The sequence below is a fragment of the Erpetoichthys calabaricus genome, chromosome 8 (assembly GCF_900747795.2).
Source record: "Erpetoichthys calabaricus chromosome 8, fErpCal1.3, whole genome shotgun sequence".
Classification (NCBI taxonomy): domain Eukaryota; kingdom Metazoa; phylum Chordata; class Cladistia; order Polypteriformes; family Polypteridae; genus Erpetoichthys; species Erpetoichthys calabaricus.
In genome coordinates this window covers 20,904,281-20,929,992 of record NC_041401.2, presented here as the reverse complement: position 1 = coordinate 20,929,992, position 25,712 = coordinate 20,904,281, and the positions used below count along the sequence as shown (strand labels likewise).

The following is a 25,712-nucleotide window of genomic DNA, read 5'->3' as shown; positions in this document are numbered from 1 at the left end:
CCAGGTGCTCCGGTTTCCTCTCACAGTCCAAAGACATACAGGTTGGGTGCATTGGCGATCCTAAATTGTCCCTAGTGTGTGCTTGGTGTGAGGGTGTGTGTGTCCTGCAGTGGGCTGGCACCCTGCCCGGGGTTTGTTCTTGCCTTGTGCCCTGTGCTGGCTGGGATTGGCTCCAGCAGACCCCCGTGACCCTGTATTAGGATACAGTGTGTTGGAAAATGACTGACTGACTGACTAATAATTTATAGAGGTTAATAATATATATTGGGAATACAGCAAAATTTCAAATTTGGTAACTACAACGTGGTCCACCGAGGCTCACGTGATCATTCTTATCTTGGTCATGTTGGCTGTCCTGTTCAGTTGTCCACTGAGAGTGAGCTCAGCTCATATATATGGGGGCGCCAAAATCTTTTAAGTGCATAGGGCCTCTAAAGGTCTTATTTAGGCCCGGCACCTGCCTTTATAAATTTTACTTATTACTCCGGTTTCCTCCCACAGTCCAAAGACATGCAGGTTAGGTGGATTGGCGATTCTAAATTGGCCCTAGTGTGTGGTTGGTGTGTTTGTGTGTGTCCTGCGGTGGGTTGGCACCCTGCCCAGGATTGTTTCCTGCCTTGTGCCCTGTGTTGGCTGGGATTGGCTCCAGCAGACCCCCGTGACCCTGTGTTCGGATTCAGCGGGTTGGAAAATGGATGGATGGATGGATGGATGGATATTAATATCAATGAAATCAACGAAAAGCACTGCAAGTTAAGGACATTTTATTGCACTCATTATTTAAAACAAAACCAATCGAATTTGTGAAACGAGTAAATAAGCTGTATGCACAACATGGTCTTTAATCAGTGGACTGGTGGAGAACCAAGTTGACTCCTGATACCTGTCCTGAGCACTGTTCGTCTAATGTTTCATCTTTCTGGTTCTTCATGGTATGAAATGTTTTGACTTAATGATTGTCTCCTGATTCCAATTCCATGCAAAGCTGCTGATGTCCTCCGCAGTCAGTACAGCAGTATCATTGAAAGAATTGCATTGGACAACCAAGACGTTCTCTAAGAGGAAAGTTTGTCACAAAAATCATCACTCCTAAGCAAAGATCAATCCTAAAGTGTGCTTGGTGAGTGAAGAAAGATAAAAATGAGAGAGAGCACAGTGATGATCTGATTGGGAATCCATATCCAAGCATTAATCAAAGAGAGATGACGCCAAAAGTTGAGATACAAATACAGAATATATTTCAGTGTGTGATAGTCAGGGGAAAAATAGTCGATATCTTTACCTGAGAGATTAAGCCAACAAAATGAATGAATCACTTTCAGGTTTGAAATAAGTCAACAAAGGGAAAGGGTGGAATTGGCCACACGTTGGCGTTGTGGGAATGCACATACTGTATATCAAGAAGAGGGTTCATGTATGCATTAGCACCCATAACCAGTATTACCTGATAATCTTTAAATTGCACATTACAGTTAGTTACATATGGAAAGAAGTTAAACTGATGAGGGGTAGGACAATTATGAAACAAAATGCATTTTGTTTTTATTACAAGTCCTATTAGAGTGTAGGTAAATCTCCAAAAAGTCGCCAGAGCCCGAGTCTGGGATTTTATCCTAAAATCTACAGGCATCTAAAGGCATTAGGATCGCCATACTGTGTTTTCTGGAGGTTACAGATGCAGCACCAACCACCATTGATTATTTATTGATCTAGTTCCAGAGGTATCTGCCAGAAATATTTGGTATCATTTAAAGTGTATCTGAGGAGAGAAGCAATTTCTTATGGTTTTATGTAAAAATAAACTGAAAATGTGAAGAGCAATTTAATTAATTCATTTAATTTCCAAAATTTGTAATGATTGTGCAAAATCACCCTGTATCCATCAGGGTGCACTAGATCCCTGGTTGGAATAAGTTATTTTTTAATTGCAGCATGTTACATAACCCAAAACTACTGTATATAGATACAGTAATATGAAAAAGTTTGTGTACCACTCTCAGCCTGCATAATAATTTACTTTCAACAAAAAAGATAACAGTGATACAGTATGTCTTTCATTTCCTAGGAACATCTGAGTACTGGGGTGTTTTCCGAACAAAGATTTTTAGTGAAGCAGTATTTAGTTGTATGAAATCAAATGTGAAAAACTGGCTGTGCACAAATGTGGGTCCCCTTGTAATTTTGCTGATTTGAATGCCTGTCACTGCTGAATGCTGATTACTAGGTGTGTCCAATCATGAGCTATAAAGGTATTTAAGGTGGTCAATTGCAAGTTGTGCTTCCTTCCCTTTGACTCCCCTCTGAAGAGTGACAGCATGGGATCCTCAAAGCAGCTCTCAAAAGATCTGAAAACAAAGATTGTTCAGTCTCATGGTTTAGGGGAAGGCTACAAAAAGCTATCTCAGAGGTTTAAACTGTCAGTTTCAACTGTAAGGAATGGAATCAGGAAATGGAAGGCCACAGGCACAGTTGCTGTTAAACCCAGCAGGCCTGGCAGACCAAGAAAAATACAGGAGTGGCATATGAGCAGGATTGTGAGAATGGTTACAGACAACCCACAGATCACCTCCAAAGACCTGCAAGAACATCTTGCTGCAGATGGTGTATCTGTACATCTTTCAACAATTCAGCGCAATTCACACAAAGAACATCAGTATGGCAGGGTGATGAGAAAGAAGCCCTTTCTGCACTCACGCCACAAACAGAGTCGCCTGTTGTATGCAAATGTCCCAAAACACAGTTCGAAATCTACAAAGGCATTCATGCAGAGGGAGAAGTACAATGTTCTGGAATGGCTGTCACAGTCCCCTGACTTGAATATCATCGAAAATCTATGGGATGATTTGAAGCAGGCTGCCCATGCTCGGCAGCCATCAAATTTAACTGAAATGGAGAGATTTTGTATGAAGAATGGTCAGAAATACCTCCATCCAGAATCCAGACACTCATCAGAGGCTATAGGAGGACAGCATCTAGAGGCTGTTAGATTTACAAAAGGAGGCTCAATTAAGTATTGATGTAATAGCTCTGTTGGGGTGCCCACATTTATGCACCTGTCTAATTTTTTTATGATGCATATTGAATATTTTCTGTTAATCCAATAGATTTAATGTCACTGCTGAAATACTACTGTTTCCATAAGGCATGTCATATATTAAAAGGAAGTTGCTACTTTGAAAGCTCAGCCAATGATAAACAAAAAATCCAAAGAATTAAGAGGGGTTCCCAAACTTTTTCATATGACTGTATAATATTAAAAGGCGATACCCCTCCATTAGTGATACGGCGGTAAGAAATCACATAGAAGAAATAACTTAGCTTTCTTTAATGATGATTTATATGGCATAACAGACGAGGAAGCCATGACAAGACTTTTCACCGAAGTGTGAGCTCGATGTATACAGTCTGCCATTTTCGTCGCTGCACTGGAAGGATTTTTAGGATCGGATGACGTTATCTCCCATCCGTCCGTCGGCTTCAAAGGTGTGCTGGGCAATGTTCCAAGGTTTTATACCCTTTCTCCATGTGCAGGCCCCCACTTAGGTAAATCATGCCATTCCAAACAAGGAAAAGAAGCTCCAATATCATACTGACTCTGTCACACAGAAATAGTACAGTGCCCATTTTCGTAGTTGTCCCTTTCTTGTCTTCTAATGCTTGCCTAGCAGTTCTAAATGATGAGCCCCTGTGTGCTAAATCTGGCCTTGTCTTAGGTGTACATGTGAGAAGAAGCAGATTTATAAATTATTTTTTGTGACATATTAAACATATAAACTTACTACACACCCACATCGGAGCACTACAACACACTGACTCAGTAAATCAAATTTAATTTATAGACTACAAAGGAAATGGAGCAACTATGACATCAATCATGTAATTCTTCTTGACAAGTAGTAGAAATTGCTAATAAGATGCCAGGCCATCAAAAACATAAAGAAGTTTGTAACGCTGCTGCAGAAATCAACATTGATTAAGATGTCTTATGAATGTTCTCACATGCTTTACTTACTCAAATTTAATGAAAATGATTCTCTAGTTATTATTTTTTCTAATAAATAAAATGGAAATGTCACTACTTCAGGCATTGTGTATCACCAATCTAGATGAACATTTAACACTTTCTGAAAACTCCAGTGCTGTTAGATCTCTCCAAAGCATAAATGCTACAGGTCCAGAATTTATTTTAAAAAAGCATCTTTTTGAATAATGCCAGTTACTGTTATCTGTGCTCTTCAAAGCTGGACAGAAAGTTCTCTTCCTAAAGCGCTGTGCTATTCTTCAGCCACACTATTTGCACAGTCTGAATTCTCACAATGTGAAAACCGACCATGCTATCTTCTCATATTTCATACGCTGATATTACATTTGTTAAAAGCAGACAGCTATATTTAAATTTTTGCCTCCTGCGATAGAACTATGTAAGGCATTTTTATCTTTGGAAGCAAAAAAGACCTTCATTTAATCAAATGAGGTATTAAGTAAGTAGGTAAAGAAAGTAAAAATGAATTGTATTTATAAAGCACCAGTCACAGACAAAAGTCACAAAGTGCTGAACAATAAAGCACAGAATAAAATGAAATATCAAGACAGCATAAAGCACAAGGACAATATAAAAGTCATCTGCAGACAGCAGAGCTATGCAAATACAGGTCTGAACAGATACGTCTTAAGCTGACAATTGAACAATTGAGTAGATTCTGCTCATCACAACGTGTTCCATAACCTTGGAGCAGTGGACTGGAATGTACGATTTCCCATGTGTCTTTAGTCTGGTATTGCATAAATCTGGGCTTGGAACCAAAAAATCTCAGTGGATTAAGCCAGTAATTCTCAACCAAAGGGCAGCAGTCCACTAGAAAAACCCCAGTTACCCTCCTGGGGAACTGAAAGATGACTGAAAGTAATCATAAAATTGCTGCAAAATACTTAATTCATAACTTAATTCAAATACTTAGGCCAGATGACAACCACATACAACTGGCCCTGGGATCTTGTTAAGGTGACCCACTTCATCAATTTTCAAAACAAATTATAAATGGCCCACAGTGACTGTTAGTTTTCTCAAACACCCAGTTTAATGTACGGTATGTTTCATATATAGATTGTATTTACTGTAGTTTAGATTTGCACCTGGCATTAAAGTGCATCTCCAGTGTCTGGATATCTGGTAACGGATGGACTTCACACATATGCACAACAATTCAGGGCTTAGTGGTCGCTTGTGTTTATCAGCACAGCAGATTGCAGCTACTAACCTTTAGTTTGAATTGAAATGGATTTCTCATAATGACTCAACAAGAAAAAAAATGAAAGGAAGGTGACATGGCACACTACTATAAAGCACTTTGCCATTAAAGTAAAGCACTAAAGGTATAAAAGTCTCATGAAGTAGATGATAGCTCCTCTCTGCTCCTTTTATAAACTGACTTTAGGGCTGACCGCCCTTCTGAGGCTTACGTGACTGCTGCTGGCCACCCTACACAATGCTTTTGTCATTTCCGCTGATTTGATTTCTATATGTGGTTAGAAAACATATTTCTAATGTAGGTTAATTTAAAAAATAACTTTCATTTTTAAGCCAAGTGAGTAGTGAGCAGTGTTTGTTATCAAAAATATCTTTAGTAAAAAAATCTTTTTTGTTATTATTTGTCACTAAAAATGCATATTCTTACTGTATGCAAACGTTAAAGATGCATACAGCGCCACCCCGCTGCCTGCACTTGGGAAAGCAGATCATAACCTGGTTCTGCTTCAGCCTCACTACAAACCAAGAGTGAGGGAGCTACCTACAACCACACACTCATTCAGGAAGTGGTCCTCAGAGGCAGAGAAGGCTCTGAGAGATTGCTTTGGAACTACGGACTGGGATATCCTGCAGGGATCACATAGTGAGAACATTGAGGAGGTTGTTGACTGCACTACTGACTACATCAACTTCTGTATGGACATTGTAGTTCCAGTAAGAACAGTACACTGCTATGCTAGCAACAAGCCATGGATTACAAGTGACATCAAGGGCCTTTTGAACCAGAAGAAAAGGGCCTTTAAAGGCGGTGATCAGCATGAGCTCAAGCACGTGCAGAAGGAACTCAGAGTCCAGTTCAGGGCGGCGAAGGAGCAGTACAGGAGAAAGCTGGAGCAGAAGTTGCAGAATAATAGCATGAAGGAAGTGTAGGATGGGATGAAGATCATCACTGGCTGCAGCTCGAAGTGGGGTGCCACCATCGAGAGAGACGTGAAGAGAGCAAACCAAATGAACAACTTCTTTAACTCATTTGACCACCCTAACCCACTCTCACCTCGGAGTACTGAACCCTCTACCCATCCTTCTGCTGATACCAGCATAGGAGAGACATCCCCACCCACAATTACAGCAGCGCAGGTGAGCAGAGAGCTGAGGAGACTTCGTGCCAGCAAAGCAGTGGGTCCAGATGGAGTATCGCCACGACTGCTGAAGGTCTGTGCGCTGGAGCTGGAAGTCCTCTACAGTGCATCTTCAACCTGAGCCTGGAACGGGGGGAGAGTCCTGAGGCTTTGGAAAACATCTTGTATCACCCTAGTACCAAAGGTATCACGTCCTAGTGAGCTGAACGACTTCCGGCCTGTCGCTTTGACGTCACATGTGATGAAGACCATGGAGCGGCTGCTGCTTCACCACCTGAGGCCACAGGTACGCCATGCCCTCGACCCGCTGCAGTTCGCATCCCAGGAGAAGGTGGGAGCGGAGGATGCCATCATCTACATGCTACACCGATCACTCTTCCACTTGGACAGAGGCAGTGGTGCAGTAAGAATTATGTTTCTAGACTTCTCTAGCGCCTTCAACACCATCCAACCTCTGCTCCTTAGGGACAAGCTGACAGAGATGGGAGTAGATTCATACCTGGTGGCATGGATCGTGGACTATCTTACAGACAGACCTCAGTATATGCGTCTCGGGAACTGCAGGTCTGACATTGTGGTCAGCAACATAGGAGCGCCACAAGGGACTGTACTTTCTCCGGTCCTGTTCAGCCTATATACATCGGACTTCCAATACAACTCAGAGTCCTGCCACGTGCAAAAGTTCGCAGACGACACTGCTATCGTGGGCTGCATCAGGAGTGGGCAGGAGGAGGAGTATAGGAACCTCATTAAGGACTTTGTTAAATGGTGCGACTCAAACCACCTACACCTGAACACCATCAAAACCAAGGAGCTGGTGGTGGATTTTAGGAGGCCCTGGACCCCGTGATCATCAGAGGTGACTGTGTGCAGAGGGTGCAGACCTATAAATACCTGGGAGTTTAAACTGGACTGGACTGCCAATACTGATTCTCTGTGCAAGAGAGGACAGAGCCGGCTGTACTTCCTTAGAAGGCTGTCGTCTTTCAACATCTGCAATAAGATGCTGCAGATGTTCTATCAGACGGTTGTGGCGAGCGCCCTCTTCTATCCGGTGGTGTGCTGGGGAGGCAGCATAAAGAAGAGGGACGCCTCACGCCTGGACAAACTGGTGAGGAAGGCAGGCTCTATTGTAGGCATGGAGCTGGACAGTTTGAAATCCGTGGCAGAGCGACGGGTGCTGAGAAAACTCCTGTCAATCATGGAGAATCCACTGCATCCACTAAACAGTATCATCTCCAGACAGAGGAGCAGCTTCAGCGACAGACTGCTGTCACCGTCCTGCTCCACTGACAGACTGAGGAGATCGTTCCTCCCCCAAACTATGCGACTCTTCAATTCCACCCGGGGGGGTGGGTGGGAGTAAACGTTAAAATTATAAAAAGTTATTGTCTGTTTTTACCTGCATTTTTATTACTCTTTCATGTTGTTTTTTGTATCTGTATGCTGCTGCTGGAGTATGTGAATTTCTCCTTGGGATTAATAAAGTATCTATCTATCTATCTATCTATCTATCTATCTATCTATCTATCTATCTATCTATCTATCTATCTATCTATCTATCTATCTATCTATCTATCTATCTATCTATCTATCTATCTATCTATCTATCTATCTATCTATCTATCTATCTATCTATCTATCTATCTATCTATCTATCTATCTATCTATCTATCTATCTATCTATCTATCTATCTATCTATCTATCTATCTCTTTCACATTATTATTAAGAAATTCAGGTACTAGTAAAAATAACTTTTATTTAATACAGTAAAAGCATACAGGCTGTTTGTGAAGTACCCTATAAATGTTGCATTATGCCTGTGAGACAGCACTTAGCTGCACAGGTGCTTGTTGTTGTTAAATATAAGATGACAAACAGGCACCTTTGTCAAGACTGCAGAGAAAGTACAAGTAGGTAAATATCGTGGCCTGTTTTCAGGACCCTTACATACAGTGGGGCACTTAAAAAAACCAAAAATTTTCATGAAATATAAATAATATAAATTCTGATTTCTCCATTTTTAGAACATGGAACCAGACAGGGGTGTCCTTTATCGCCAGATTTATTTGCCATTGCCATTGAACCTCTCACAATCTACAATCAGAGGCCTGAGAATTGTAAGCAAATGCACTCAGCAAAAACAATCGCTTTATGTGTACGGCACAATGCTTTTCATTATTAATCTGTACTCATTTCTATATGAAGTAAAACGTGTTTAAAATCCCATGATCAGAGATTAATTTGAATAAGACCACATTTCCTGTGAATAGCCTTGCAAGTCAGCTTAAAGTTGAGGAGTAGTCTTTAAATATCTAATAGCAGTTCACATGCTTAGCAGCCATAATTACACAATGATTTAAAGTGCTGTTCAAATTTAACTTTAGCAATCTGATAAAATGTGTTGATGAAGACATTATTGACTGCTAATGTCTTCAGTTCACATTATGTGGAAGAATTAAGGTTGTTAGGGGTAATAAAAAATGTTTTTCAGGGATATAAAGCAAATGAGAACATGCTGCTACCTAACTTATCAATCTCTCGTCAGGATGCAAATATATCTGCTATGAGACAATAGTGGTGGGAATCAGACAAATTTGAACTTGTACCTGCTTGGTTAGGCAAGGGAAGAAAATCTTGTACCAAATCTGCCCTATGAAGCAGGAACATGGCAAAAATGGTGGCTTTCCTAAAACACCTAGTTAGCCAGTCCCCAGCTAGCATAAAATGGGGAGCTGGCTTTAAGAGTTCAAAATATACTTAAAACAGTTTAGAATGCACAAAAATGCCCTTCATGAAAGAGAAACTGCCAAATCTCTGAATCTTCATAAATAAGATTTTATAACAAGCTGTAATTGAAGAAGCACAAAAAAAGAAAAGAGGGGAGAACGGGCAAAAGGACATGCCTGAAAAAGGAACCAAATTCAAATCCACACACCAATAACAGATACAAGGAACAGAGCAAAACAAAAATCCACAAAAGTATATAATAGCAAAAGAAAATAATAATACATATAATGCAGGGCTCCTACAAGTCATCTTATCCACCAGAATATAAAGATGGAAGGCGGTCCCTCAGGTGTGATGTCACAGTGGCCCCACCTCCTCAGGGTCCACCCACAGAACACACGGAATAGTGAAACATTTAAAGATGCAGTATAAAAAACACTAAGTAATAAGATAAAAGCACTAAGGTACCTGTATTGTCACGGTGCAAAACAATGAAATATGTCTTGGAAAAAGCCTATAGATGTCTTAGATAAAGGTATTTAAGAGGTTATGAGGTTGGGAGCATGCACTGATAGTGTGTTGCTGCACCCGCCACACGACAAACCACCTTGATTGGGACCTGATTGCAGCAGGTGACACCTCAGCGTATGTAAGAATAGACATTAAAATTACAAGCACAAATTTAAAAGTAAACTTTAAACTATGAGAAGCACAGTTAATAGTAACAGTTCCAAATATACACAGAGTAAAAGTAAAGGTAAGCATGTAAGCATACACCGGTAAATAATAAGTGAAGTCACAGTGAGAATCCCAGTCAATGTAATGGTCATGAGCTCCACATGGGCCATATCTAAGTGTGTGGTTGATGCAGATGTTCAGTTCAGTCAGTGGTGTGGTGTCTGTTTTAGTGAAGGCAGTGATCGCTGTGCATTTAATAGGCTGATTGCTTTGGGGTCAAAGCTGTTCTTCAGTCAGGTAGTGCGGATATGTTGGGCTATGAAGCGCCTGCCAGAGGGCAGAGGAGTGAAAATGCTATGGCTGGGCTGGGTTGGATTTCTACAAATGTCCTTTGCTTTTCTGCCGCAGCAGGTAGTGAAGATTCTGAATCTTCCGCTGAGCACCAGTGATTCTCTGAATCATTTTGATAATACGCTGGTGGGCCATGCTGTTTTCAGAGGTTCAGCCACAGTACCACGCTGTAATGCAGTACGTGATGACAGAATCTTATGGTGCACCTGTAGAAGTTAACCAGAAGCTGTTGTGGGAGTTGTGCTTTCTTCAGGCTCCTCAGGACGTGAAGCCTCTGAAGACCTTTCTTGGCCATTGCTCTTGTGTTTATTATCCATGACAGGTCTGTGGACTCCCAAGTATCTGAAACTCTAGATTGTCTTCACCCTATCATCGTTAATGCTGATGTGATGGCAACCGCTGTAGTTCAGTCTCCTGAAGTCCAGAATCAATTCCTTTGTTTTCTTGGAATTCTGTGCAATGTTATTTTTCTGGCTCCAACTCTCCAGATTCTCAACTTCTTCTCTATCAGCTGCTTCGTCATTATTGGAGAGCAGGCTTATCACGATGGTGTCATCTGCAGACTTTATTCTCATGTTACTATCATGGGTAGATTTGTAGATGTTTGTGAAGAGGCAGTAGAGGAGAGGGCTCAGCACCACAAACCTAACATGAAATAACACAGAAAAATGGACAACAATATCTTGGAAACAGTATAAGTAAAAATGTACACAAGCCTAGAATGTAACATAACACTCTTATGCTTTACTGTGCACACCAGTTACCCCTAATTACGGGCAACTAAGTGGAAATCAAGTGATTTGATCCTCCCTTAGAATACTGCACTTCTGCAGAAGATATGGTGAGCAGCGCCTTTAAAAGACAATCACATACTGCATGTCCGTGTGACAGTCCGGTTTAGCTCCACCGTCCCTTGTTACATCCAGGAGACGCTTCCACCTGGAACCGTTGATAGTCATAGACCGAGATGAGCCGGCCAAATGAGGTCCCGCGGTTACAGCAAGGCGTAGGTGTAAAAGTGTCAGTGCTTCTATTAACAGTAAGGTGTCTCAAAACAAGCACAGTGCAGTGCAGTGCAATCTTGTTTGCATAAACAAATAAATAGTCCAATTTAAAATATCCATTAAAAAATACATCTGACGGTGGAAACAATCCATAAATACTTTTAAAAAACCAAGCGTAAAATCCCAAGGCAGGAGGAAATGTTTCTAAAAACTCCTGTGCATCCTTTTAAAACTGACTTCTCCTCTGCCTACCCCAAATGGGATCCTGCAGCCAGAGTGGACGTCTTTCCCAGGCTCGGGTCACTGCTATCACCCCAGGCTCCCAGCAGTGTGTCTCACTTCGCTCCTTCAAATCCTGCTGCCACTTTGCCGGCATCGGGCGGGAATGAGAATTGGGTCACTCTGGCTATCCCAGTTGTAGTGATCCTCTTCATCCCCCTCAAGCGCCAGCCCTAATCTCTTTCTAAGGGCTCTCTTCCTGGCTGCCTGCCTCATTTCCTCCACACCCCAATGCCACCTGATCCTGCCCTAATCTCCCTAATCTGTTTTCCCCTTTTAACCGCCAATTCTCTTCCTTTTGTTCTTTTATTTCTCCATTGTTCCTGGTCTCTCTCTCTCTTTCTGTCTCAGCTATGCAGGCTCCTCTTATATTGGCTTGATGGGCACAGATGTGGCCCTCTGACCACACCGATGTATGACTGTAGCACCTCACTGTTCTGCTTACTTTCGCATGCAAGTGTGTGATCAACCAAACCCCGTAATCAGTCTGAGAGCAGCGAGCGCACACCCGCACCCATTCTGAGCCTGCACGCTCTTGGGCCGTGATTATTTATTTAAAAACCTGCACAGCACCACAGACCACTTGTCACAGTCCACTCTCTGTACAGTGCACTGTCAAAATTTAAGAAGTAATTATTTCAAAGGAGTTTAGTTTCAGTTTGAACACGTTTGCCAGTCTCTGTTCTTCTTGCTTTGATTCTTACTTAAAGTCTGCCTACTCTCTTCAGTTTGGCTTTAAAATTTCTCCCACTGGAACTTCATGATGTCCATCTTTTGTCAAGCGTCTCTACTTTGAATGACCCTAACCATATACATTATTTAAAAGATGGAATACATTTGTCACTGGGACCTTTAGTGATTTGTATAATGTCAATATATTTGTAACCTTTGAACACCCGACATGACATTTCCACTTAAAGGAAAATCTGCTATTTACTACACTGCTAGCACACAGTCTTATCTTACTCAACTGGAAGAGTTATAGCCCACTTATCATAACACAGAGGGAAACAGATATCCGATTTTACTATAAATGACCAAAAGACACATCTGTTTCATGAGGAACACTTCAAAGGTTCTTTAGAATCTGCAGGCTCTTATCAATCTTACCACACCTCAACATCGCAAACCTTTTGGATGTTTCAGTATCTCTGAGTGATTACTTCACATGAAATCTTTTTCTTTCTTTCTCTGCTCTCTAGTCTGTTTAATAATAATAATAATAATTCTTTGCATTCATATAGCACTTTTCTCACTACTCAAAGCGCTCAGCAATTGCAGGTTAAGGGGCCTTGCTCAAGGGCCCAGCAGAGCAAAGTCCCTGTTGGCATTTACGGGATTCAAACTGGCAACCTTCCGATTGCCAGTGCAGATCCCTAGCCTCAGAGTATGAATATGAATTTGAATATGATTTAGTGCTGTTTGCCTTAATGATTTGTAATTTATTCTTTGTAATGAAATCCTTAAAATTAACAAAGTTTACTATATCGCTATATATATAAAATCCTATGCCTGTCTGTCTGTATGTCTGTTCGGTTTTCACGAGAGAATTACTTTAGATCGGGTTTTTTTCTATAATTTGCTTGAACATTCCTGTTGATTTTGTGACTTCTCTCATCGCGTTAAGTATCACAGTTTGGTTGTTGCACCAATGTATTCACACAAATCAGAGAGAGCAGCAGCGGGCCGAGAGGAGGCTGGCGGGGCCCTCGTAACTCACGTGCCAGCCTCCGTTCGAGCCACTTTACCTCTCGCCACGTGTTGGAATGCATCTTGCCTCTGCTTAGCTAGTGATACCTGTTTGTTCAGCAGACATTATTCGTCTAGAGATTGTTAAAGAGTAACGTTTGACGTTTTTGAGAGAGATCAGAGCTACGTGTGTTTTAGAGGGTCGCTACTCATTGGCAGAGATATCACAGCCACGTGCTCTTCTCCCCACGAGGGGGACGCTCTCCCATCAGAGCTGAACACGTTCAGATACAGTGCCAACGTTTCACATTGGAGCGTACCGACCTTCCACTTGGCCAACTTTTTACATCTTTGGCAAAGAGATCACAGCCACATTCTCACCCCTGGTATCAAAACTAAAAATTCTGTATATCAAGAGACCCTCGGATATGAAAAATATCAATATAAATTCTTCTCAATACAAATTATTACATTTTTAAGCATTTTTTTTATTGATTTTTAAAGTTTGTCCTGTTTCACTACTACACAGGCGGAGCCGTGGGGGACAGCTAGTATACAATATATCTAATACACAGTATCGTAGTTGTCTTTGTTTAATTCATGGTCAGAGTGAAATAGTCCAGCGTTTCCCAGCCTTTAAGTATTTGCGACCCGAGTTTTCATAAGTTTTAATCGTGCCCCGTTAACATTTTTTTGAAACCCTAATAAAATTTATTCCTATATTTTTTGCTGCTGATACACCGCTACAAGTTTAAAATTACCCTACGAATAGCAAAATTACACCACATATGGCAACATTCACGCCCCCTTTTTTGTTACTTGTGCCCCACAGTTTGAGAACCTCTGAAACAGTCCTTAAACAATCAGCTGACTTTAAGGAAGATGTTGTATTTTAATTCTTCATGTTGGACATATTCATAAATATATACTCTTAAATAATTTTATTTTTTAAACACGACTAAGTTAGTAAATTTTAACTGAGCAGTTTATATGCCCTCATCCTTTGTGCTCTGGGCATTAACTACTTTTTTTTTCTTTCTCACCAACAGGTATATTGACAATGAAAATGGAAAAGTAATGCAGGACATCATCACAAACAAAGTGTACAAAGACCAGTTTAAAGCCATTCAGCACTGTTTTAGGATCATTGGCTTTACAGAAGAGGTAAAGCTTTCACTTTAAATATAGAAACATGGATGGGTACGTTATCTTAAACTTCTACAGGACAAACAACAATTGTTTAAACTACAACAGTGTCCTCTTTTTGTGTCTTTGGCTGGCCTTTCTGTTAGCCTGTTCTTTTTGCTCACTGTTTCTCTCTCACTACTTTTCCTTCTTTTGTCTTTAATGTCTGCCTCTCCTGCCTTCTAAGTTTACACAGTTTAACTTGCTCTGCTAAGGGGCGGCCATTATAACCTCACCTGAGATTACTATAGCTTCTGAGCTTTCCCATAAGTCACTTCATGGGTGTCATGTTTCAGCCAGGGTTCCCCACCCCAGCTGGTTCTCGAGAATCTCATTTCTCTGTTTTGTTAAATTGTTTGGTTATTTAGTTTTTGTGTGTCAAAGTATCTTCTGTTATGTTCCTTGTGTTTTGTGGTGGTGCCGCTTGCTCATCACCTCAAGGGCCTGTCCTCAGCCCTATAAAGGATGAGATAAAACTCACAGTCCCATGCGGTTCATTGTGAATGCAATAGGTGGTTGTTGAGACCTTCCTGTGTGTACAGTGGAACCTCGGTTCATGATCATAATTCGTTCCAAACCTCTGGTCGTAAACCGATTTGGTCGTGAACCGAAGCAATTTCCCACATAGGAATGTATGTAAATACAATTAATCTGTTCCAGACCATACGAACTGTATGTAAATATATATATATATATATTTTTTTTTTAAGTTTTTAAGCACAAATATAGTTAATTAAACCATAGAATGCAGAGCGTAATAGTAAACTAAATGTAAAAACATTGAATAACACAGAAAACCTTGAACAACAGAGAAAACTAACATTGCAAGAGTTCGCGCTATACTGTAGCCTTATGACCCAATCGCTGTAAACATTTTTTTTTTCTATTGAGTTTTAAGCACAGGGAAAAAAATGAACATTTGAAAAAAAAAGAAAAGTAACATTGCAACAATTCATGCTATGAACCGAAAAATGAACATTTGAAAAATCCGTAATACAAAAACTAACCATAAACCACCAAGAAAACTAACCTTGAATAAGTCGAGTTCTGGCATGAAGTGAGGAGGAACTGAGTAGAGAACAATTCCGGTCTCGTCACAGTTGAGGACTTGTTGCGGGATGTAGCCTTCGTCCTCCACTAATTTTGTGAAATTTTTCACAAATTCTTTCGCAGCTTCAGCGTCAGAACTAGCAGCCTCTCCATGCCTTACCACACTATGAATGCCACTTCTCTTGCGAAACTTTTCAAGCCATCCTCTACTGGCTTTAAATTCCTCACTTTCTCCACTCGTAGAAGGATAGTTTTGCAGCAAATCGCCATGAATGTTCCTGGCTTTCTCGCATAACATCGCCTCACTTACGCTATCCCCTGCAAGTTGCTTCTCGTTCAGCCACACTAGCAACAGTTTTTCCACCTCTTCCAGCACTTGAGGCCTCTGCTTGGTTAACGTTGTAACTCCTTTTGCAACATCAGCTGCTTTAATAGATTCTTTCTGCTTTAGAATAGTCAAAATCGTAGATTTTGACTTCTTGTACTTGGCGGCAAAATCAGTAACGCCACACTCATACTTTTCAATGATTTCTTTCTTTACTTCGATTTCAATTTTCTGCAAAACTTTCTTCTCACCACTCTTCACTTGCTTAGAAGCCATGGTTAACTGCAAAAGCACACGAAAAACTGTAGAGCACAAAGAGTTCACCGGTAAAGCACGCACGTCTGACTGAGAACAATGAACAGGGAGAGGCTGAACAATGTGCTTAAATACAGTAATTGGCGTGTACGAACCGGAAGGGAAATGAAATAGAGCACAAAGAGTCCACAGCGAAAGCACGCACGCACGCACGTGCAAGCACGCACGTCTGACCAAGAACAATGCAACATGTGCGGAAATCATCGGCGCACACAAACCGAAAGGGAAACTGGTTTGTTCGTATACCGAGTGTGTGGTTGTGAACCGAGCAAAAGTTTGGCGAACTTTTTGGTCATAAACCGATTTGTACGTGTACCAAGACGTTCGTGAACCAAGGTTCCACTGTATTTCTCTTTTTGGATTATTATGTTTTACTGGATTTTTGTGACCTTTTGTCCTGCTTTTTGACCATTTCTTGGATTTCATATTGGGACTTAGGATTGCCTATTTTGTGTTTTTTTTTTTTTGTGTACTTTGGAGCCTCAGTAAAGGCAAAATCAGGTTGCAGGGCCACCTGTCCAGTATAGTTAAAGGCCCATCCCCAGCTACTGGGAATCAAAGTCCAGGGTGGTTCATTTCGAATGTGCTCTGGTGGTGATGCTTTTATGTGTATTTTTCTTTTTGTTTAATTATTTCTGCTCTGGAAATGGAATAATTTTATGGTTTTTATTTTTGACTTTGTTTGCTAAGGACTGTCTGTGAAAATAATTTTTTTCCTCCTTTGAACCTGATGTATTTTCCTATTCTTTAAATAAATCCTCCTTTATAAACATTTATTTTGGCCCTTTTCCGTACAAACCTGGAGTTAACAGGGATCCTCTCCCTTGTGGTGTATTTTGAAAATGCTCGACTACCTTACAGTATATATTTTTGTACTTTGAGAGTGAAGCTCATTTTTGCCAGGGGTTGACAGAGGCCAGACACTTAAGTGGAAGCTTGGCTGACTTTTGTTGCACTTCCTCTGGGCAGGCTGGTGGCATTCTGGCCTGCTTTCCAGGGTGTTTTTGAAGGCCTCACACCATCTTGACCACTTGTAAGATTAAATGACAACAGTCTGCTCTCCCATGATAATGGCCACTCATTGAGAATCCCTCTGAAGCATTTGGTAATAATTCTGGTGGGTTGTTTAGTGTAGTTATTGTTTTGGTAACATTTTTATTCTCCTTTTGTAATTTTTCATGTTGAAATAGTTTGTTTTCATGCTGGCACTTTGGTTCTCACGAGCATCGCCATTTAAGTGTATTTTTAGGATTGATTGCATTATTGCTGTTGGCAGTGCTTGTCACATGATATCCAACAGTGGCACATTTTGATGTCATCATCCAAAGGGTATTTAAGATGGCAGCATGCTACTCCTGGTGTTGGAGTTTGGAATGTTTACTAAAACTCGTGCTGCACTTATTACTGATAATCAGTTTAGTGATGCAGGACTTTTTGTGATTCTTTCAACACTGAAAGAATTTCTGATTAACGTTTTCAAATTTGCATTAAGGTTTGCTGACTGCTGCCCATTTGAAGACTTTGAATTTTTTTTCTGTTCAGTTTCTGGTCCATTGTCCCTTTTCACTGCTATTTACAACTTGGCCGTATATTTTCTGTGACTTGGGCCACTTGCCATGGAGTTTGTTTTCCTAGCCTGCTGTCTCTTTTACACATCAGGAATCCGGTTATTAAATTTGACCACTTGATTGGGTCAGGCTTTAATGTAATGCTTTCTTAAGTAAAAAAAAAAATAAAAAAAAAATTATAATAATTCATGAAAAGGTCAATTTAAAAGCTAAAAGAATTCAAGAGCTAAGTAAAGGAAATTAATATAATTCTGAAAAGTATTCTTTCACCACACTTTTTAAAATTCTTGTAAATATTGGAAGCAGACAATATAGTTTATTTTATATTATTACATTTATTTTTTTTTATTAATTTACTTATTATTTATGAATATAGTTTTGTTATTTGTGACAGACATGTATCAGCAAGAGTGAAAGGAAAGGTCTACAGGACGGTAGTGAGACCAGCTATGTTATATGGACTGGAGACGGTGGCACTAACTATAAAGGAGGAGACACAGCTGGAGGTGGCAGAGTTAAAGATGTTAAGATTTGCATTGGGTGAGACGAGGATGGACAGGATTAGAAATGAGGACATTCAAGTTGGACGGTTATGAGACAAAGTCAGAGAGGCGAGATTGTGTTGGTTTGGACATGTGCAGAGGAGAGATGCTGGGTATATTGGGAGAAGGATGTTAAGGATAGAGCTGACAGGGAAGATGAAAAGAGGAAGGCCTAAGAGAAGGTTTATGAATGTGTTGAGAGAGGACATGCAGGTGATGGGTGTAACAGAACAAGATGACAGGGACAGGAAGAGATGGGAGAAGATGATCTACTAACAGGAGCAGCCGAGAGAATAATTTATTAAAAACAGTATTGATTTTCTCAGTATTTTCAGTTGTTTACATTTTTTAAGGTTTATAGGCTTTATTATTATGCTAAACTGTATGCAATGATTCAACTAGTATGAAATCTGTGATATTAAAAGTTGGATATTTGTAGTAAATGCATATGACGAATTGTATCAGTCAAAATGAATACTGCAGTTACTTTTTCCAATTTCTATTTTTAAGTAAATTATTATAAAAGAATTACAAAGTAAAGGTGATGTTAGAGTGAAAAACAGAAGGCAATCCCACTAAATATTATTAGAGAAATGTAGCTCTGGAAGTCATTGGTATCTAACGCAGAATTCCCCTTTGTTGTCACTAGATGGCAGTGTTATAGTTTCCTCTTTGTCTCCTCACAATAATGTCAGAGATTTTTCTCTGCTGCTTATTTGCCTTTTTGAATATCTGAGGAGACCCATTCCAGTTTTTTTCTTGTACACTCAATGTCTAAAGACAGATCTATTATAATGAAAACAAAACTGAAACAATTAAGCAAAAGACGTGACACTGTGTCATGCTGAAGTAAGTGTACCTTTCAAAGAATACAGGTAATTGTCAAAAATGTGACCAGAACTGAAGGCTAATGGGCAGCATTGGGGCAATGGTAGTTTTATTTTATTACTCTTACTAAACTTCAACTGTAGCAATAAGATCCCAATAAAAATATCTGGCAAATGTATCATTTTATAATCAAGTAAGTTTTTTCAAGTAAGATTTTAGTGATTATTGCATACTAGTTCTTTAAACTAACAAAAATGATGGTTACAAAATTAAAAAAATGAATGAATAAAACTAAATTGGGGCAGTAAGGGTGTCATGACATCTCCAGTGTGCTGTGATCAAATCTGAGCATAAGCTCCGACTTCTCTGGCTGCTCTCAGCGTCTTCCACATCTTACAGACATGCAGAGTAAAGTAACTGGCAACTCTAAATTGGCACTGAAAAAAGTGAGTGGAGGAGTGTGAGCCCAGAGACTGACGGGCACCTTTCTAAGGGTTGATTCCTTTCTTGTCCGTGGTAATGGAATAGCTTTTGAACCCAGTGCCACTTTATGTTGAAATAATCTGCTTTGTAGAGTAATTAATGGTTTAATCTATATATATAATTCACTAAGTCCATGGCATGCAAGACCGAGCCCCGCTCACCAACAATTCACTAAGCAGCCGACCATGGCACATGCACTACAGTGCCAACAATTCGCACGAGAGCGAAAAGATTTGCCAAGAATGTTTTCATTAATCAAGAATGAAAGTCGGAGGTTCGAAGAAGATCACATACTGTCGTAGTTCTGACCATAAACGATGCCGACTGGCAATCAGGCAGCGTTATTCCCATGAGCCGCCGGGCAGCCATTACTCCCACTGGCATGCCTCCACACAAAGTCAAACTTAAAATTGGTTCAGTCGTCATGCTTTTCAGAAACCTCATGCCAGCAAGAAGTCTCTATAAAGACACTAGATGGACTGTTCTCAGCATTCACTGCAGTGTACTGGAGTGAAAAACTATCGCAGCTCCTACCTCACAAACTGTCCATATTCCCCAGATATCCCTGACCCCATCAGATTCAAATTTCCTGTTAGATTAGCCTTTGCAATGACAATTAATAAAGCACAGGGCCAAACTTTCAAAAAGATATGCCTGTATCTGCCAAAACCAGTTTTCAGTCACAGACAATTGTATGTTGCTCCCTCCAGAGTTCCATCTTTTCATTCACTTAGAGCACACAGGCGCATGCGCGAGAGAGAGAGACACACACAGGCGAGCGAGAGAGACACACACACACAAGTTAGCTTCTGAAACTCCAGCTATGGTGAGAAGTGTCCCCTAAAAATTGTTGGAAAACGCCTTCCCCCATTTCCCACAAGTACAGCACAGTTCCCAGCACAATGCTCTCATTCTGCCATGGCAGAGTTTTCCAAAGCTGTTGATGTTCTTTTTTTCTAGGAACACTAGTCAAAATGTTTTGCGGACCTGAACAGATCAACATTGCCGAGACCTTCACCTTTCTTTATTTTCAGATAGTGTATGTTGAACGGTGGTTAGCTAATTATGTATTGGCTCACTTTGAATCTCATTATTGTTTGACTGCTAATTAAGGAAAAAAGAAACAATTAAGTGGCCTGTGTCTCAGCAAGTCAATTACCAATAAGGCAAAAGATGTTAATTAGCAGGACAAACGAGTCACTAATTAAGAAAATGGTTAGAAGGAAAGCCTGCATCCACTGCAGCCGCTCCAGGATCAGAGCTGGACACCCCTTGATTTAGGACTCAATATTATTTAAAAAAAAAAATAAAACAAAATGAAAGTGGAATGGAGAAAATTATTGGAACCCCTAACCTAATATTCTGTTGCACATCCTTTTAAAGGAATAATTGCAATCAGGCACTTTGCAGCTGGCAATATGGCCCACTCTTCTTAAGCAGACTGCTCCATTTCTTTTACGTCTGATGGGTTCCTTCTCCCAACTTTGAGTTTCAGCTCCTTCCATAGACATTCAACTAGATTCAGGTCTGGACTCCTAGCAGGCCACTTCAGAACATCTTAGCGTTGTCTTTTAACCACTCTTGAGTTCTCCAGCATCAGGAGTGAGGTATGTTGGTCCTGGAGGGATGCAGTTTTTTGCTCCAACCCAGTTTCTTAATGAGAAGTCAGTTATTGCTGATGAAGCTCTTATTGCTCATGTGACATTTTAGTGTTCTTGCTTGTTAAGGTTCCCCACCCTTATTTGCTTATTTCAGTCTTAAAATGCTGCATTCCCTTTTTTTAATTGCTCTTTATGAGCATTAAGCTGTAAATGATCGAGAAGCCAGCAGTTCACCATCTAACTTATTTCCATTTACACCTGTGTGGATTCATCATGCACTATGTCAGGGGTGCCCACACTTTTTCGGCTTGCAAGCTACTTTTAAAATGACCAGGTCGAAATGATCTACTTACATTAAAAATGATTATATATATATATATATATATATATATAATATGAGGGAGCACCAAAAAATAATCGGAAATATTTTTAAAACATGTTTAATTTAATTTTCTGTACAAACTACAATTAGTCTCCTTCAAAGTACTCTCCATTGGCGGAAATACACTTATCTAACCGTTTGTTTCATTGTTCGAAACATTTTTTAAATTCGTCTGAAGTAATGCCCATTAATGCTCTGGTCGTTTCTTGTTTTACCTTTTCGACGTCAGCAAAACGCCTTCCTTTCAAGTCTTTTTTCATCCGAGGGAACAAAAAGAAATCACATGGAGCTAAATCCGGTGAGTAGGGTGGGTGGTTCAGGGTTGTCGTACCGTTTCTTGCCAAAAATTGGTGAATGCTGAGAGCAGTGTGAGATGGAGCGTTGTCATGATGAAAGAACCAATCGCCCGACTCCCACAAATCAGGGCGTTTCCTTCTCACACTGTTGCGCAACCTTCTTAACACTTCTAGGTAGAATGCTTGGTTTACAGTCTGACCTGCTGGAACAAATTCATAATGCACAAGACCTTTGACATCAAAAAAAGAAATCAACATTGTTTTCACTTTTGATTTCACCTGCCGAGCTTTTTTTGCTCAAGGAGAATTCGCGATTTTCCAATGACTGGACTGCTGTTTCGACTCAGGATCGTAACTGTAGCACCACGATTCATCTCCTGTAATAATTTTGGAAAAAAAATCTGGGTCATTATCAAACTGATCCTTCATTTCACGACAAGTTTCCAGGCGACGCTCTTTTTGAACTGCTGTCAGCAATCGCGGGACGAATTTTGCAGAAACTCTTCTCATTTTCAAATCTTGCAAATCTTCAAATCGGCCATCGTAAAAAAACGATGCTTGCACAAAACTACTTTTACAAAAAAATTCACTGAACACAAGCACAACCTTCCAGACTGATGGCACTTGGCAGACTGACTTGTGAGGAGTGTAACTTGATCGCCCTAGCGGCCCAACCACGTACTACAAGTACCAACCTAACAACAACAAAATTTCGGTTATTTTTGGGTCCCCCCTCGTATGTATATATATATATATATATATATATATATATATATAATATATGTATGTACAGTGATCCCTCGCTATATCGCGCTTCGCCTTTCGCGGCTTCACTCTATCGCGGATTTTATATGTAAGCATATTTAAATATATATCGCGGATTTTTTGCTGGTTCGTGGATTTCTGAGGACAATGGGTCTTTTAATTTCTGGTACATGCTTCCTCAGTTGGTTTGCCCAGTTGATTTCATACAAGGGACGCTATTGGCAGATGGCTGAGAAGCTACCCAACTTACTTTTCTTTCTCTTTCTCTTGCGCTGACTATCTGTGATCCTGACGTAGGGGGTGTGAGCAGTGGGGCTGTTCGCACACCTAGAGGATACGGACGCTCGTCTAAAAATGCTGAAAGATTATCTTCACGTTGCTACCTTCTGTGTGCAGCTTTTAAGTATGCTGCACGGTGCTTCGCATACTTAAAAGCTCAAAGGGCACGTATTGATTTTTCACTGTTTGTTTTCCTCTGGCTCCCTCTCTCTCTCTCTCTCTCTCTCTCTCCCTCTCTCCCTGCTCCTGACGGAGGGGGTGTGAGCTGCCGCCTTCAACAGCTTTGTACCAGCGGTGCTTCGCATACTTAAAAGCCAAACAGTCCTATTGATTTGTTTGGTTTTCTCTCACTTTCTGACATTCAGTGCTCCTGACGCGCACTCCTTTGAAGAGATATGTTTGCATTCTTTTAATTGTGAGACAGAACTGTCATCTCTGTCTTGTCATGGAGCACAGTTTAAACTTTTGAAAAAGAGACAAATGTTTGTTTGCAGTGTTCGAATAACGTTCCTTTCTCTTTACAACCACCTGTGTTTCTGCGCAAATCTGTGACCCAAGCATGACAATATAAAAATAACCATATAAACGTATGGTTTCTACTTTGCGGATTTTCTTATTTCGCGGGTGGCTCTGGAACGCAACCCCCGCGATGGAGGAGGGATTACTGTATTTATGTATACAGTAATCCCTCGCTATATCGCGCTTCGCCTTTCGCGGCTTCACTCTATCACGGATTTTATATGTAAGCATATTTAAATGTATATCGCAGATTTTTTGCTGGTTCGCGGATTTCTGCGGACAATGGGTCTTTTAATTTCTGGTACATGCTTCCTCAGTTGGTTTGCCCAGTTGATTTCATACAAGGGACGCTATTGGCAGATGGCTGAGAAGCTACCCACCTTACTTTTCTCTCTCTCTCTCTTGCGCTGACTTTCTCTGATCCTGACGTAGGGGGTGTGAGCAGGGGGGCTGTTCGCACACCTAGACGATACGGACGCTCGTGTAAAAATGCTGAAAGATTATCTTCACTTTGCTCCCTTCTGTGTAGCTGCTTCGTGAAGCTACATGCTGCACGGTGCTTCGCATACTTAAAAGCACGAAGGGCACGTATTGATTTTTGATTGTTTGTTTTTCTCTGTCTCTCTCTCTCTCTCTGCTCCTGACGGAGTGGGTGTGAGCTGCCGCCTTCAACAGCTTTGTGCCGCGGTGCTTCGCATACTTAAAAGCCAAACAGCCCTATTGATTTGTTTGCTTTTCTCTATCTCTCTGACATTCTCTGCTCCTGATGCGCACTCCTTTGAAGAGGAAGATATGTTTGCATTCTTTTAATTGTGAGACGGAACTGTCATCTCTGTCTTGTCATGGAGCACAGTTTAAACTTTTGAAAAAGAGACAAATGTTTGTTTGCAGTGTTTGAATAAAGTTCATGTCTCTCTACAACTTCCTGTGTTTCTGTGCAAATCTGTGACCCAAGCATGACAATATAAAAATAACCATATAAACATATGGTTTCTACTTCGCGGATTTTCACCTTTCGCGGGGGGGGGGGGATCTGGAACGCAACCCCCGCGATGGAGGAGGGATTACTGTATATATATATATATATATATATATATAAATATATATATGCATGCATATACTGAGTATACTTTATACATAAAATATATGTTGTCGTACCTTGCATAACTGAATAACCCATATGGTACAATAGCAATTCAATACATTTATGGTCACTACAGTATTTGGATTTAATAATCTTCATGTGGGAAAAGGCTGACTCGCATTAATAAGTAGAGCCGAATAATGCAGTCAAGGAGGCAGCACATTTCCTCATGTCTGGGTGCTTTTCCTCTGTGAGTAAGTTCCAAAACTGTCCAAGAGCCCCAGACTTCAGCTGAATGTGATCCTGTAGTGTCAAAATCTCATCCTCCACTGTAGAGGAGTTTTAGGTGAAACAGTGTTGTAATTTTAGATGTGGGTGAATCCCCCTCAACATCTTCCCTAAATGGATAGCACTTAAATGTAGCGATTGGCTCAAGTAAAGCTGAGTCTTGAAACCGTCTGTCAAAGTCTGACAGGCAATTTTCAATCTGCTCTGTGTAGCGCATACTGTCAAGCTGCGCACACGCCTGCCATTGTGTCTCCAGCTCTGATGCGAGGTTTTAGATGTTCCCCAAATCAAGGCGCTGCAGCTTTGAGGACAGATGTTGCATTTTTCGTTTGAAAGCATTAACTGAGCATTTGAATTCAGCCGAGTGAAAAATGAAGTCCGATTCAGTCCGATTAACTGTGATTTTAGTTCCCTCTCCTTTCTCTTTCTCAGATCGCTTTTCGGAAAGAAGTCGGTTTCGTAGTTTTTATGAACAGTTCGAAAGTGCCTTTCCAAATTTTCCTTCTTTGGAATAGCAATGATAGATTTACAGATCAGACAAACGCACTTTGATTGTGACATTGTGAGAAAAAAAATCCTCTTCCAATTCCACATCCAGCCCATACCCTCCCCAAACAATTTTTTTTTAAAATCCCTTCTTTAGTCGATATAAATTGGATGGCTAACTAGATCACAGCCAGAGTTTTGCAGTAGCTTGGGTGTTTGATCATGCATGCGGGATGACCAGTGTGTTAGAAGAAAAGAGATCTCAGACTGGCCGCCCTGTATGTCAATCAAGTGGCAAATGCCATAGGGAGGATATATGATAGACTAACTTAAAAATTTTTTTTTTGAATGCAACGCGATCTACCTGCACTATCTTTGCGATCTACCAGATGATTGCGATCGACACATTGGGCACCCCTGCACTATGTGGTTTAATAAAACACTGATTAGAAAAATGTGACAGACTGAAAATTATCCATTTTAGGCTTCAAATCATTTGGATGATATCCTTGGAAAGGAAAAACATCTATGATATAAGAACCTAACATTCAGACTAACAAGCCAAAAAGTTAAATAAGATTGGTGAGGATTGTTTT

The 25,712-nt window shown here is 40.5% G+C and overlaps 1 protein-coding gene across 1 annotated transcript in view; it reads left to right on the top strand.

The window, feature by feature from the left end:
- myo3b (myosin IIIB) overlaps positions 1-25,712 on the top strand; it is a 619,900-nt gene that overhangs the window by 241,873 nt on the left and 352,315 nt on the right. Inside the window, 1 exon segment of the mRNA XM_051930711.1 lies at positions 14,170-14,284. Coding sequence (XP_051786671.1) covers positions 14,170-14,284 — 115 coding nt within the window.